This window comes from Megascapheus bottae, chromosome 13 (assembly GCF_031878675.1).
Source record: "Megascapheus bottae isolate mThoBot1 chromosome 13, mThoBot2.hap1, whole genome shotgun sequence".
Classification (NCBI taxonomy): domain Eukaryota; kingdom Metazoa; phylum Chordata; class Mammalia; order Rodentia; family Geomyidae; genus Megascapheus; species Megascapheus bottae.
The window spans coordinates 25723676-25740614 of NC_143521.1; the positions used below are offsets into that span (position 1 = coordinate 25723676).

The 16939-nt window shown below is 35.2% G+C and overlaps 1 protein-coding gene across 16 annotated transcripts in view; it reads right to left on the reverse strand.

The window, feature by feature from the left end:
- Positions 1-16939, reverse strand: part of Adgrl3 (adhesion G protein-coupled receptor L3) — a 685889-nt gene that overhangs the window by 197878 nt on the left and 471072 nt on the right. For all 16 annotated transcript variants that reach the window (XM_090343514.1, XM_090343522.1, XM_090343521.1 and 13 more), the window contains one exon: positions 16549-16629. In XM_090343514.1, the coding sequence (XP_090199640.1) occupies positions 16549-16629 (81 nt within the window). The remainder of the gene's footprint in view (positions 1-16548; positions 16630-16939) is intronic.

Genomic DNA, 16939 nt, shown 5'->3' on the forward strand with positions numbered 1-16939 from the left:
GAACTATCAGAGGGTCTTGTCATTGAGAACCATCTCTGCAGCCTTCTCAGCAGTCTGGTGTTTAGATCCAAAACATAGCTATTCTGTGTCAAGCTTATTTTATAAATTTTGGAACTTGTTGCCAGAAGTTAGACCTGCTGCCATGCATAACTTTTTATTCTGGGTACAAATATCAAGAGTTCTCATTTTATAAATGCAGTGCTCATGATCAGTGTATTTTGGAAGTGTGCACTCCTAGTGTCAGTCAGAGCCATGCTCAGTTACGTTAGCATGAGTTTTCACATAATACATATTAGCAATAGTATTTGGGTTGGTTATGAGATTTTTCCCCCCCTATATCCTGAATATTTATCAGGTGGCATAATTATTCTAGAAAACAGTCTCTATACTAACCATTCTTGTCTTTCCTCATGGGAAGAGGACTCAGAGAGAATTAATGCCTACAGCAATTGCAAATATACTGTAGTCTGATTTTGTAACTGTAGTTTTTTAACAGTTCCGTGGCTTTGGGGGATATCAGAAATAATATCTCATGTTACCATGCATTTAGAATTTTTTTCTTATTTTTCCTTATTTTTTTTAATCTTTGTATGATTTCATTTCCCAAATGTTTGGTTTCTTTTCAAAGTTCTGATGACAAAGTGAAAAATCTTGTGTGCTTCAAAGGTAGTTTATGATGATCAAATTGAAAGATAGAACTGAGTAGAAGAGAGCCAGGTCAGAAATTCCATGAGCTAGATGGAATAAGACAATTTCAATATGGCATTTTTGTTTCAGGAAGATTCAATCTCATAACATACATCTCCACTACTACTATTTTCATGCTTTGTAACATGTAGTTTCCTCTAATCTGGCTGGCCCATTGATTGCTAAACAGCCTTTGAGATTTCTTTTCCTATACAGTTAGTTTTATTGCCCTAGTACTAAGATCCTCATTGGACAGTACTTTAGGTAGCTCTGAAAAGATCTTCCCCTTAGGGAAGTAACTTCAATTGGAAGTCTTCACTAGAGATGAAGATCTCTGCAGCAAGTGATCTTGAAAACTGACATAATGCTCTTCTGACTGTGAGCTCTTGAGTTGAAAGAAAAGGGCCAGAAGGTGCTGTAGATCCCAGTAGGAAATATTAATTCTTTAAGCCTGGCTCTCTATTCCTTTCAGCTTCTCCAGAAAAAAAGTCTCTCTTCACATCTCTTTTATACATATCCTCCTGATTTTGCCACACTTAAGTAGATGCTTGTTTATAATGTCAAATTGATAAGTTCCTTTAAAAAGTTTTTTTTTGTGTGTGTGACAAGAAACATCTAACATGAAATTTACCCTTAACTCATTTCGAACTCTAGTAGAGTGTTGAAAACTACAGCACATTGGGGTGAAGCATATGACTGCACAGAAGTTTTATTTATTGTTTATCTCAAGAGAATTTTCATTATACCAAAATCAAATTGAAGTTCATTAATAAATTGAACTAGAAAAACAATTAGATTTTGTACAGACACTGGTATAAGTATAATTGACTATGGCACTTCATATCCTATGTCACTCTCGTTTGGTATCTTCTCAAAGTTAACAATTATGAAATGAAACATCTTATATGTTAAAATGCCAAAATATTAATTGCATGTACTAATAAAAAAGGAAGCCTGGTATAAGGGAGGAGGAAATGTACAGTAAAACTGGCTTGAGTGGACTATTATTTGTGTGGCCACTAATTCCTAGGTTGACTGATCATAAATTAAGTCCATGACATTTGGTATTAGCCAATTCTATCTGACATAATGAAGTTATAATGGAAGGTATCTGTACACTGCTTGACTATTAAGTGCTCATTTATTGTCCTTGCACAGGTGTGATAGTGATAGCTTATACAAATCATCCAGAAGAAATGTCAAAATAGGCTTCTTTGCTGATAAAGTATCACACATGTTTATTAATAAAGCAGCTTGTCTTAGGACTGGCCCATCTGGTCATTGAAAACAAATCTTTTTCCTATAAATATTTCAGTGAAGAGCATGACCAATAGTAATGTTTTCTCAGAGCAATCGTCATGAAAAGAGGCAAAGAGCAAAAGGCAAAGAGTTGAGCTTGAATAAAACATTATGGTCTCACAAAATTTTACCTTAGAAATGTTTAACAGGAGAAGGGGCAGGGAGATACCTTTTAATTGGGCATGTTTCTTTATATTAGTGCTGCATGAGTGTAGCCCATCTTAAACAACCTTGGCTCCAGCTGCTGCTAATGCCAGGTGGGAAATGGCAAATTTCACAATGTTTTTAAAGTACACATTTCAATAAAGTACAAAATGAGCTACTCAATTAAGAACCCCTCCAGAGCAAATAGTTCATGTGCATTTAAACTCATCGGAAAACATTTAAACTGGGAGGATATTATGAAGAAAAAGGATACCACAGATTTTGTTGGGAGTTTGGTAATTTTATAACTTTAAGGGCTTAATTTTTAAATGTCATTTTCTGTAGTATACTAAAATCACATTTTTATACTGAGAAAAAGAACAGAAGTAAAAGGTGAGTGTTTACTCATCCCTTTACTTATAGGTTTTTAAGTTTACAATATTAAAAGAACAAGGCTAATGTTTTCCATCTGGTACCAAGTCTTTTATGTACTTTCAGTATAGCCTTAATGCTATGTGTTTTATCTTCAAGAATGGTTTTGTCTAACAAACAAACAAGTACATCCTGAAGTACTCCTCTCAAATGAGCACACATATTTGAAATAAAGAAGTACAATATTCAAAATACTGTAACAAAGAAAATGTATGGGACTATTTGGTGACCAAGGCTGCAGTTCTTACTTTGTTGCTTTGGCTTCATTTATTCATTCATTAAAACCTAAATAAAGGATGGCAGGCATGCCTTCAGGCTCCAGGAAAGATCTTTATCAGACTGAGTATAACAGAAATTCCACCAGTCATACTTTTCTAAATAAATTACATCTTGAGGATCACTAACCACTGGTGACCAGAGGGCCAATTCAATTACTTGAAAAGGGCTAAAGGTTTTAGACACTCTTAAAAATTATTTTTTACATCTTCCACACACTACTTGCCAGTCTTCCTTTGTGTTACATATTCTTTCAAAGAATGGATAGTGGGTGATTACTAGTTTGAACAGGAATTGCCCTTGTCTTCCAGAATAGGACCAACATCTACTTGAATTATCCAAATTAGACAGCATGGAATCATATATGTGTTTCAACATATCCAACATACCCCATCATTAAATGTTATTAGGCTATAACTACAGGATCTATGAATCTATCGTCTCTTTTTTATTATCACTTGCTACAGTATTTCAGTTCGGATAACCTTTGGATAAACTTTAATAAAATAACCAAATTCTTTCTCCTTAACTATCACACCACCTGCACTCAGCAGGAAAAATGAATGTTTTTTTAATGCAAAATAGTTGCATTCATTACTTCTACACATGAAGACCTTTTTGTCTTCCCAATGAATATAAAGTATATTTAGGTTTAATACACGACACATGAAATAAGTTGAAATTCATTTTGTCAGTTATTTTTCATAGTTTACATAGAGTTCTTTACATGAAACACACCTAGTGCTAACAGGCAAATACTGACCAACTGCAGCAATGGACAAAGCCTGGCAAGCAGCCATTATAGAGTCTAAAACCGTGCTTGGTTTATCAGGATCTGGGATTCTTGACTAGCATGAGCATCTGACTTGAGGGCTTAGCAAATGCAAGCCTTTCCTTAGTTATCTGCTAGCAGCTCATGCTATTACTCTCTGCAAGACCTAGAACTGAAGAGCTTCTACTGGAAGCTACCCATGTATTTCCTTTAGCACTGTTTAGTAATTGTCTCCACACATAGTTCTGTGATATGAATTTGCCTGTTTCCAAACTCTTCTACTTCACCTGGACCAGAGAAGAGAAGTCACACATTACCCAGAGGCCAGTAACAAATGTGGAAAATGGAGAAAACAAAGGAAAGAGAATCTTCAGAGAACTGAACTGGCAGGAGGGAATTCTATAAATGAAAATTTAAGGAAAGTCCACACCAAAATGATTGGATGTACTTCCCTTTGGACCATTTTCCACCCTGCAGCTAAAGTCATCTTTTAAAAATCGAAATCAGATTATGTAGTACTCTGTGTAAAAGCCCTTCAGGGATACTCATAGCTCTTAAAATAACCCCCCCCCCCAGGCTTCTTTCACTTTCTAGAATCCCTGCATGATCAGCTTAGGATTTTGTTCTGCCTGTTTTTCACATTTTTTTAAGAAATTATCTCATCCATTTATTTGTGATTTTATTTTTCTTAATACTTTCTTCCTTCTTCTAGAGTATATTATATCTGACAAAGTCTAGTCAGACTGGAAACTGCAAAGTCTAGAAATGCCTGGTGAATGTGAGGTTCTAATTAGTTTTTGCTTGGTGAATAAATGAATTAGAACACCACGAGTTTCCAACTTAAAAACCTTTATTTATACTAGCCTTCTATTTTCATTATGGCTAACTCATTATAGTCATTATTTTTATTTCAGTCACTGATTATGTACCCAGAATGGTTTTCCTAAATTCTCGACCTTATATTTCTTTTTTCTTTTTTTTGCCAGTCGTGGGCTTGAGCTCAGGGCCTGAGCCTCAGCACCATTTCTGGCTTTTTTCTATGTATGTGGTACCGAGGAATCGAACCTGGGTCTTCATGCATGCTAGGCAAGTACTCTACCACTAGACCAAACTCCCCGCCCCTTTTATTTCTTTTTTTAATAGCCCGAATAACAATGTGTTTATAATTTTAATTGTTGGATCAATAATTTATCTACTCAGCTTCCTTACTTCAAGGTCAAGGCAAAGAGAACATAAATATATCTTTCTTTTGTTATTTCCTTTTCATAAAATGCATAGTAGGTATGCATGTCAGATGTTTGTAAAACTGTTTTTTTGTTGACAATCCTGATTTCTTACTTAAGCCCACAAATTCCCTGGGATAAGCCTATAGGATGGGCATCCTGGACTTCTCTACTTTATGTCTCTGTCCTTTGCTCTGAACTCTTCACTCATATAGTCTCTTTGTAGTAAGCCTGGGTGCCAGGAAGGAGATCAGACCACCTACCAAATATCCATGACTCTTACTGTAACCCAGTGTCAGCTGGCAAATCCCAAGGCTATGTACTGACTGATGGACCACCTAAGCTACCTCTGACCAAACTCCATGGGTGATATACATTTGAAGTGATAAGATACATTTGAAAGGAATCTGTGTAAAGAATCAATTTGCCATTTTATTCAGCCAGTGCATGGCTTACAAGGACTGAGACATGGGGACCATATTCTCTGTAAACTCAAGGTATATTAAAATGTTTTCATATAGCCATTTCTACATGTAGGAAAAGGCCTAATGTTGGACACACTGTATTTATGGGACATTTTAGTGATTTTTGTGACATTCCTAGGGTTTGGACTTTGGATCTGGGAGTTGTCATTGAATTTTATGTTCCTCAAGTTAGCATTCTACTTCTTGAGCCACAGCTCCAATTATGACTGTGTTTGGTGGTTAATTAGAGATAAGAGTTACAAAAACTTTCTTTGTCCAAGCAAGCTTTCAGTCATGATCCTCAGATTTCAGTCTTTTGTGTAGCCAGTATTACAGGCAAGACCCAGCAAGGCCAGGCTTGTTTAAAATGGCGGGGGAGAGGGGGGGAGGAGTGCAGGATGAGACTCTAAGCTACATATGAAATGCAACTGAGGTTGAATATTGTATGAAAGTTTGGTTCTTATAATCAATAGTGTATAGAGAAAGGCTTACATATACATGTACATATTGTTAAAATCCTATAGTGTAGGTATTTCAAATGTTTTAAACATGTATGTATATGCATATACCAACTCCTACTTTATCTGGGTATGATTATTGGATTTAATTTGATACAAGGTTGAGATTTTCAATGGATAGATATACACAATGAAACATGCTTTTAAAATAGGAATGTATTGAATTATGCTAATAGGACTTCAGGCACATAAGAACATTGAAAACGCTGTGGGTTGCTTTCTTTGGTCTTATCATGGATAAGCTATACTGAGCTTCAGAATACAGCACCAGTCCATTACTTTTAAATTAAATTAACCAGTGTTTGTATAGCATTCTACAGATCATAAAGCACTTCTCCTACTAATAGTTGATACTTAAGAAACCTTAGGAAAGACTGCTAATAGAGAATCTGAGCTTCTGTGGCTATGGGATTTGTGCATGGTCAGTAACATTGATAGAAATTTTGGGTATCAACATTCAGAGTAAACATATATATTCACACTATATTTACATTTGCCAACACCCAAGAGATCCTGATTTCAAAATTACCATGAGAGACACTATTTATTTTGCTGACCTTTTCAGAAATGGAAATAATTGCTGGAACCAGTGTTAAAATTTATGAAGGAAAAAGCACTATGTAATATTGAGTAGGCCATATGCCTCTTATTATGACAGCAAGGATATCAAGGGTGTTAAAGGAATAAACAGTAGCTAACACCAAAGCTTCCTTTTATAGAAGTCCATGCCATTCATTAACTATGAATGATTCTTAGTCCTTTAGTGGTGATTGAAAGCTGGCTGTGGTATGTCAGACTCAATTTTGAATCTCAGGCAATGCACTATGACTAGAAAAGATAATTTAGCATCTAAGAAATTTCTAAGTATCATTTTCACCATCTGTATCTTTGACATCTATTATAAGAAGTGCTTATATTCAAGAAGATACTCCCGAATCCATGTATGTGAAAGCACGCATGCATCTAGTGTGTGGACAAGCCAGATAACATGGAACTCAGCAGCCACAGTGCACCACAGGTAAAGATGAAGGAGACCCCTACCTGGGGAAGATAATGAAGGAAGACCTTCATTATCTAAGGCTCTGGAGACTCATAGCCAACATACTACCAGCCAGCTACCTGTTCCAGGCACAAAGTCAATTAATTTCTATTGGCTAAGTATAAAATGATCTTCTTGAGAATGTATAAACATTAACCAGTGTAAAAAACTGATACTGGAAAAAACAATAGCATTTAAAATACATACAGTGGGCAATGCATTATCTCTTATTGTTAGATTCCAAGTTGAGAGCAACAATAGAGCTTTCATAAAAGGTAATGGTAGCAGTTGAACAAAGGAAATCTGTTATATAGAAGACCCAAAGCACACAGAAACCTATTTGTCATTGGGGAATGAGTCAATAGCACAAAAGTCTTTAAGCTATTCAAGTCCTTTAATATTCTTAAAGTGAATAATGGATATAGTAAAATACTTTTTCTTAAGAGCAACGTCGAACCATGGCCATGGCTAGTGTGTCATGCCTGAAATCCCAGCATTTAGGATGCAGAGAAAGACTGTGTTTGAAGCCATCCTTGCTTACATGTCAAGAACTTTTCTTCATAACCTAAGGGCTGAGGTTTAGTGGAGTATTGGTTTCACTTGTGCAAGGTCCTGAGTTTGATCCTCAGTATACATAAACAAAATCAAATCTGGTATGGAAAGGAAGCAGATTGCTTCATCCCTGCTAGTCCTGTTTTACATGAAAAATTACTTATTACATTGTGGAATATTAGAAATGAAGACAGTTCTTTGTGTATGGATGGTTGTCACTGCAGAGTTACTGTTGGAAATATTGCAGTTGGAACACAGGTATTCTACACTTTAGTCATGCCTTCAGCTCAGATTATTTCTTTTTCATGTGTGCCTTTCCAGAATTTGAACTCAGAACCTAGTGTTTGCTGGGCAGGTGCTCTACTGCTGAGACACACCACAGTCATCACGGCAATTTTGAAACTTGACTCCAGCAATGTCTTAGTCTTAAAGTATAAGGAATGTTTCTGTGTCTTTATTTCCTCATTCACTAAAAAAATCAGTGAGAACATAGTCACTTTTGTAAAATCTTGAAAATTAATCAAGAAATAATAATCGTGCCAAGTGCTTAGCCTAGACCACAAGTGCTAGGTGGCCTTACCAGGTAATAAGGTGCTAGGGAAAGTCCTGAAGAGTTTTATCATTGACTGTCTTTGGGAAGCAAAAGTGAGGAAGACATAGAGATTAATTTTATTCTAAACCTATAACTTGAAGGCAATTTACATAAAGACTATAGATCTATCTCAGCACACTTGAAGCTCTTGACTCAATTATATATCATACACACGCACATGGGCTCACACCTACTTCAATTAATTTATATAGAAAATGGTAGTTATTATTTTTATTAACTAGCAACACCTCTATGAAAGAACTTAAATTTTTCTGGAATTATTAAATATTTTACTTCAGGAAATGATAAAGCAAATATGCTCCTACCCTTTCTGAATGAAATAACAAAGTGAAGCAAAAGATAAACACACCCTAGCGCCTAACTGGATGTGGTGGCATAAGCCAATCACCTCTCTTCTGTGAGAAGTATCAAGAAGAAAGTCACCATCATGTAGGCTGGCCAGGGCAAAATTGCCAGATCCTACCCCTAAAATATAAAAATATAAAAGGACAAACTAGGTTAGGGGCCTTACTCAATGGTAGAGCACAGTTCTAGAAAGCAATGTACCTGGAATTGAATGCCTAGTATCATTACTGGGGAAAAATAACAGCCCTGCAAGCCTGGAATTTATAGCAGCAATTAGGACATCTGGGTCAACGAGTCACCTTGGAATTAAAAACACGGGGAACTGGGAGATGGAATGAGTAGCAACATGAAGCTCACAAACTTCACCAGATCATAACTCCTTAAACACAGCAATCCCAAGGACTTTCCCTGTCTGTGGACAAGAGCTCCATTTTAGAGTCACCAGACTGAAGTCAGGTGACTAACATAGCTACAGTTACTTCATGACTCACTTTAAACATGACAGAGAACATTCAGGGCACACAGATACAGTATCAGGCTTGCATCTGATGCTGTCTAAGTAGTATGAATATCATCTTACCAGCCAACCTACAGGGAAAATTTGAATATATTCTTCTCACAGGCCTCATTAAGAGACCACCATTGCAAATTCTCAAATAAAAAGCCTATCATATCACACTCTTCTCAGGGATAATTATTCTCAGCCTATGAATTATAGATAGCAAGAAACCAGCCAGAGGGTGCTAAACTGTTTCAAACGATAAATGTTAGTCTTTAAACAATCACATGTTTGGAAAATGTGTTACAGATTTACAAAACCCTCATACTAATTCCTGAAAATACTGAATAACAAGTACTTTTTGCTATTTAGTTTTGAATTGAATTTCTATTATAATGACAACAAACTCAATTAGAGCTCTATGGTATTGTGATATTCTTCATAATGTTAGAAATAAAATGATGATCAATGATTCTGAATAAGAGTAAGAAATTTTGATGAAATTATCACCCTGGGTAATATAAATAAAGAATTTAGAACACTGTTTTTATGGACACGGACATGAATATATCTAACTTCAACTACTAGAGATATGAAGATTCCTAAGTTGCTTTCTGTAATTGACTGTTAAAGCTGTCACCAAATTAATCAGAAAAACAATGAAAAAGACCAGTAAAGCGTAAATAAAAAAATAGCCCAAGTTATGCTCCAAGGTCTGTTTGAATCTTCAATAGTATAAGGGTTTGGATTCTGCCTTTATACATATTTCCACATGCTTGTTTTCATTTTGAAAGATTCAGCCTAGGATACAGGCATGTCTCTGGGATATCGTACCCAATATGAAAAGTTCCATACTAAATTAAAGATTGTGAGACAGGAGAGTTGGCCAGGACACATGATGTTGAGAGATGCAGCCTGTGGAGGACTCCTGGCTAAGAACTATATTGGGGTTATTTACAAATCTGCCCCCAAATTACCAAACTAGTATTTCACTTCCAGGCATGTAAAACTTACATGAATATAGAAATATGTAATCAATTTCATTACATTAAGTATGAAATTGTAACAAATCTGTTTTAAAAATGAGGTTTAAAAATGAGTACTTCTAGATGAAGCTATTATTTTTTAAGTCCCAATTAATGAGACATGTGTCAAGAAAAATTACTCTCATGGTGAATGCTGATTCAGGACCTTATTTTTATTAAGTAGTTTATAGTGAAGGCTGTGACTGTTTCTCTATTTACAGTGGCAGCTCTGGTTAATTACATTGTAATGTATTGTGACATTAATGCACTAGTAAACTATTGGAATTTACACCCCTATTCAGTAATAAAATCTGTAAATTGAAGAATGCACATAAAGCCTCCACAGGCATAAATTATATGGCCAAACGCCTTGTATGATCACATGAGATATAAAGAACAGAATCATCAAATTTTCTCATTAGTGGTAAGTTCCACCAAATTTATATACAATAGCATTTTACAATCATATTGTGTACAATGTTTTATTCAAGGGTACTTTGTGACTTGCTAGTATATTTTCTTTATAGTTACTAATTTTAGATTATATATATTTCCTAATGCACAATATCAAAAAGAAAAGGTAGAATGATAATCATATGAAACAATATAATATAATTTCTATAACAAACAAAAATTCCCATTGGCAATGACAAAAAGTAGGGTAGTGACACTAGATTAAACCCAAACTGACTTAGGCGGGAAAACACAAAAATGGAGAATGAAATGTAAAGTACACGCACACACACACACACACACACACACACACAGATTTTTGAAAAAAATGTACTAAGTAACAAAAGGTACATCAAATTTGAATTTTTATTCAGGAATCTGAATTATTTCATTGAATAACTGGAAGCAGTCTTCCAGTTACTATTTGCTAGTTTGTATTTACTTTAAAAAAAAGTACCCCCACAAATGGAAAGATTTAGTGAAGTAAGCTAGACTCAAATGAACATAGGCTCAATGGTTTCCCTCATTTGTCATAATCAATAGAAACTTTGGGCTCTCTTAGTAGAGATTTATAATAGAACAAAACCTAGATACATAAGGCCATATAGTATGATGCTAAATGAAAGGACCTCCTTTTGTTTCTACAAAAGGAGTTATTGTTGTCCTTAATGTACTATGTTATCTCTCACCTCTTTTGCTGTCCCTTGGTTATCTCATATTGTTATAATATTTCACCTTGTTATCTGATATATTATATATACATTTTGGTTATTTGAAATTGGATAGAGAAGGGAAAAAATCAAGATGAGGGTCGGGGGTGGGGGGAGGGAAATGGGGACCAAGACATGAAAAAGGGTATCAATTTATGTGAAGTAATATACCTTCTATCTGGTGAATATAATGTACCTTTCTATTAATTACAATAAAAATATATGGAAAAAAGTATCCTCACATAATATGGTTAACTATATCTAAAAATTTTAAACAGCATTATTTTACATTAATAGGGTAATGAATACCAGAATATTTAATAAGATCTTCTTCTAAGAATATTATCAAGTTCAGAACATGTAGAATAAATAAATATATAAACAGATTATTGGTGAAACAATAATATGTATAATATGTAGATTGGTGAAAGTGGCAACATCCATTTTCTTAGTCATTTTTATCTATTTAACTTTCATCTATCAATGAATCTATGTATCTATTTATCTATCTACCCATCTTCTATCATCAACAAATTCTTTGAGGTCTGGTATATAATAGATATTACAAAGAACTTAACAAATGTCATCTAATTTAATAGTTTTAATATACTTTTGAAGGTGGCATTATCACTCTTGTTCTGTAGATGACAGCCAGCAACTCGAGATCCTGTGAATTTGCATAGTGTCAAAGCCCATTTCCTACTCCTTTATGATAGCTGTTGGCCCTTAAGAACTAGTAATAGTTAGTTTATTCAGCACTTGCTAAGGGCCTGACTCTATCATCCAAATCCTCACAAAGACAGTAAAATTCCTACTTTTGATCTGTGCCATGGATGAATATACTAAATTTAAAGAAGGATCTAGAACTCCTACATTGTTTCTAAGATAATAAACTCCTTAATTTTATCAATCACTATTTTTGAATCATTGTAAATTAATTTTTGTAAGTATGCCTACCTTAATTTTGGAATTGGGTCAAGTTCCTCTCTTGTCAATCACTATGTTCTTTTGAATAAGGAGATATACCAACTACTGTTCTTTTAACTCTGATGTTGGATATGTGATTTTCCTTGGCTAATGAGACAGTAGCCAATATGACATGAACAGAAGCTTGGATTGCCTTTCTATTGCTGGGGCCCCTGGTGATGCAGTGGGATTGGGCTAGCTGTCTAGATGATGACAGAGAGAAGTAACCCTATCTCTCAAAGACAACTAGGTGGTTGCTGGATCTGCAAATCTGTAACTCTGCAAAGCCTACTAGTATGATTACTATTAACATGTATTTCCCAGGTAAGTCAGTATATGTGCAGCCTAAGCAACTCTTAGACTTGTAACAAATGTTTCCTGCCCCAAAGTACAAAGCTGTGAAACAAGTTGTTCTTCCACTCTAGCCAGGACATTGAAGTACTTGGTTGTTGTTCTTGTTGTTTTTGTTGTTGCTGCTTGTTTTTGTTTTTATTCTAAAGTTACATGAGTAAGGAAATGATAACAATTTTTGCCAAACATTGTTAGTTCCTCCCCTTCAGTCTCCCCTCCCCCAAGTTATAAAGTTCATTTTTATCTTATATATTCAAAGCAGGTATGATTCTGAAAAAATGGAATTATATTAAAGTCCTATATCTTCATGTGTATACATCTCCATTTAAAAAAACATATTGTCGGGATAATGTATAGAGGGGTTACAGTTATACTCATCAGGTAGTAGGTGTGTTACTCACATATTGATACCCCTTCTCATGTTTTTGTCTGTTTCTTCTCCCTACCCCCTCCCAATCATCTTGTTTTTCTCCTTTTTCTTCTCTATTTCAAATAAACAAATCGAGGTATATACAACATATCAGGTAACAAAGTCAGATACAGTAAGAAGATGTGATTAACCATAAGGGTAAAAAAAAAGAGAAGAGAAATAACATAGTACATGAAGAACAAAAATCACAAAAAATAAAGCTTTTGTTCCCAGATCCTAGAGTTCATTTCATTTAGTCTTATCCTATATGACCTAACGTGCATAGGTTTTGAGCTATTGTAATCCTCTGCTAGGAGAGTACTAGATATGTACTAATCATTACAAATGAGGGAAACCATTGAATCTATTATGTTCCTTTGTAACTGGCTTACTTCAGTTAGTATGTTTCTTTTTCCAAGTCTTTTCATTCCTTATGAATGGGGTAATGCCATTCTTTCTAATGGCAGCATAAAATTCCATTGTGTATTAGTATCACATTTTCTTTATCCATTCATCTACTGACATCTCCATTTTTTGAGAGAATTACTAACTAGATGTCTTTGGTAAGAGCAAATGTTAGTCACATGTCTAAATTGGCATGTGACTGACAATTTATATGTAGATATATGTGTGTAGATGTGTGTATATCCTTCATGGATGAGAGATTATGTCTTACATATCTACCTCAGTCCATTGATTGTGCTAGAACAAAACACTTGAAAATGAGTAACTTATAAAGACCAGAAAATTATTTTCTAAAAGTTCTAAAGGCAGAGAAATCTGCAGTCTGAACAATCTGGCAGAAGTTTTTTCCCCTGTTAAGGCATACAAAGAACCTGGTCAGTTTTGTTTTAATTAATTAATTAATTAATTAATTTTTGCTTTTGTGCTGAAAGTAAAAGCAGTGCCTGAATGCTGTCCTTTGCCTGCTTTTGTAAGTTTGGTGCTCTACCATCTGATCTACATCTCCACTTCTGGCTTTTTGGCAGTTATTTAATGATAATCACCAAAATGATCTATTCCTCCTTTTTTTCTTTTTTCTTTTTTTTTTGCCTGTTCTAGGCTTGAGCTCAGTGCCTGAGCACTGTCCTTGAGCTTTTTCAAGGCTAGAGTTCTACCACTTGAGCCTCAGCTTTTTTTTTTATGTATGTGGTACCAAGGAATCAAACCCAGGTCTTCGTGCATACTAGTCAAGCACTCTACCATTGGGCCAAACTCCCAGCCTCGATGCCTCATTTTTTTTTATTTTTTTTTTAATTTTTGTTTGTTTGTTTGCTTATCACTAGTCTTGGGGCTAAAATTCAAGTCCTGGGCACTGTCCTTGGACACTTTTTGCTCAAGATGAAAGCTCTGCCACTTGAGCCACAGCATCACTTCTGGGTATGGAGAAATTGAGCCCCGAGCTTTGTGCATGCTAGGCGACCACACTAGCACTTAGCTATGCTACCATCTCACTCTGTTTTTAATTAATTAATTAGATTACTAATCTAGTCTTGACATCAGATTGCTCATGTCCTAATTCTTCCTAAGGGCTCGAGCTGAATGCTGGAGCAGTGAGGATTAAGCTTCAACATGAACTTTGGAGGGTGGCAGAAATATTCAAGCCAGTGCGCAGTTCATCAACAAAGAAAATCTCAGAGAAATTTTTGCCTCTTCACAATGCTTACCCTATCCTACACAATCTCGATTTCCTTTTCATCTTTCATCTGAATTAGTGGAGAGACACGACTCAAAACCCTTCTGTAATCATCCCATGAACACAGACCAGTGACTGCCAAAGACATAGTTATTACAACCATCTCTGTCCTTGAGGATAAAAGGGAAATGTGCACACTGCAAAGTAAATCGCAGTGTTTGAGATGTAATAGCAGAGATGAACACAGGGGATGTGAGAGCGAGCCAGGAAAGGAGCAACTGAGGACAACCCAGAGCCTTGCGAACACTGGAGGAAACAAACGCAATGGGCAAGAGATCAGAGACTACAGGAGAGGAAAGGGCATGGACAGGGTTATGAAGTAATCAATATTTTTTGAAATAATAAGGGATGAAAACTTAAAGCAAAATGCCTTGAAAACTTGATATTTGTAACATGAGAAGACATGTCTATGTTGTATTAGCTTTGACTTCTGTGAATAAACCATTTTTAAAATCATGAGTTTTTGTTTTTATTTTGGCAGTGTAAACTGTTTTTATTTCTGTAAAGGTGGTATACAGATGAGTTATATTAATATGGGAATGAGTACAATTTGTTTTGTTTTTTGGTGGGTCTTGGGTCTTGAGCTCAGCCTGGGCACTGTTCCTGAGCTATTCAGTTCAAGGCTACTGCCCTATCCTTGAGCCAAGTCCCACTTCTAGAGGTTAATTGTAGATAAGAGTCTCACATCCTTTTGTGCCCAGGCTGGATTTGAACCTTGATCCTCAGATCTCAGCCTCCTGAGTAGCTAGGATTACAGGCATGAGCCACTGCACCCAGCTGAATGAGTACAATTCTTGTCAAATATTGTTATCCCATCCCTCCTTTTCTCTCCCACGATTCTCCTTACTTCATTCATTTCCAGCAGAGTGTCTGGTGAGTATGGCTGCTGGGTGGTTTACCTTTTGCCATTTCTGATTCCCCTTCCCTTCCTCAAATCCTTATATACAAGAAAAAGGGTGCAAAATAAAATAATAATAATAATAATAATAATAATAATAAAGTGACAAGAAGGGATAAATTAGTGGGAAAAAAATGAAAGAAAAGAGAAAGAACTGCAAGTATCTCAGGATCCCATGCTATGAATCAAGCATGTCTCCAGCCTGGTAGGGAAGAATGTAATTAAAAATTCATTGTATATGTCACAAAATTAAGAAAAGTGAGGGAAGGAATGGGTTGAAGGGGTGAGGGTAAGAATGTTAAGAGGGTGAAATTTACCAAGATGTGCTGCATTCATAAACTGCCTTTTTATATAATACCTCTTTTGTACAACTATTTAAGATGATAAAAATTAAGAATAAAGCAATAAACATACAGTTGTATGTTCACATTGAGTTAGTAAATGTTACCTTTCAGCTTTTATTTGACATGATTTTTTAAGTCTTGAATTGAAGTAGGCATCAATGTAAAAATAGTTAACATAACTTTAAAGCAAAATGATGACATTAATTCTAAACTGACTATTGAAAATATTAAGAGAATGCTAATTTTCAAGGATAAAGTAAAATAATAAATATGACTTTCACTGAGAAAGGATAATGAAAAGAGAAAGTAGAAGAATGAAGGAGAATGGGTATTGTGGTTCATTCTTGTAATGCTGAGTTACCCAGGATGTGGAAGCAAGGGGATGAAAAGCCACAGAGAAAGATAGAGAGAGAGCTTTCTTAAAAACAAATGAACAAACAAAGCCTACAGCATAGTCCAAATGGTAACAATTCATCCAGCATGAGAGAGACCCTGAATTCAATCCCCACTACAATAGATAATTGAGTGAATGGATAAATAAATAAATATGAATTGTCAACTGATCTCTCATTCTGAGCTTGCATTCCAATCAGCGTACCACCAATAACTATGCATCCTCATACATTGGAGCCTAAAGACCTTGGGATTGTAAATATTTTCCCAAAAAGCATTAGACACTTTAATCTAAAATTAAGCCTGGGTCCATCACAGGGTAATTCCCTATCTTCTTTTTAAACAGGTGTTGTATTACAAAAATACACATTTACAACCAACATCATATAATTATCCTCAGTAAAGATGGATTCATTTCTATCCTTTACATAATTACTCACCTCTCACAGGTGGTCTTTCTAGCTCAGAGTCCAGGTGAATTGGTGGAGAGATGTAAGAAACTTGTCCATGATGTGCCTGTCCTGTGGAGACACAGACCAAAAAATATATTATATATATTTATATGGATAAAGTATTGAAGCTATATATTTTTACATTTTTTGGTGTTATAATGTCATGTTATCCTATTCCATATTGATTTAATAACTATAATGCAGACAGATATGTCCATAAACACAAACACAAAATGTTCCACACAAACATCATCCAACTGTGTCAGTGCTTTCTCTAATCATGTTTTAAATTTTCTTTCAGGATTTAACTTGTAAAATAACTATGTGTTATGAAGTTGGAAGTTTAACTCCTAAGGATAATGGTTGACCTGTGTTTGAA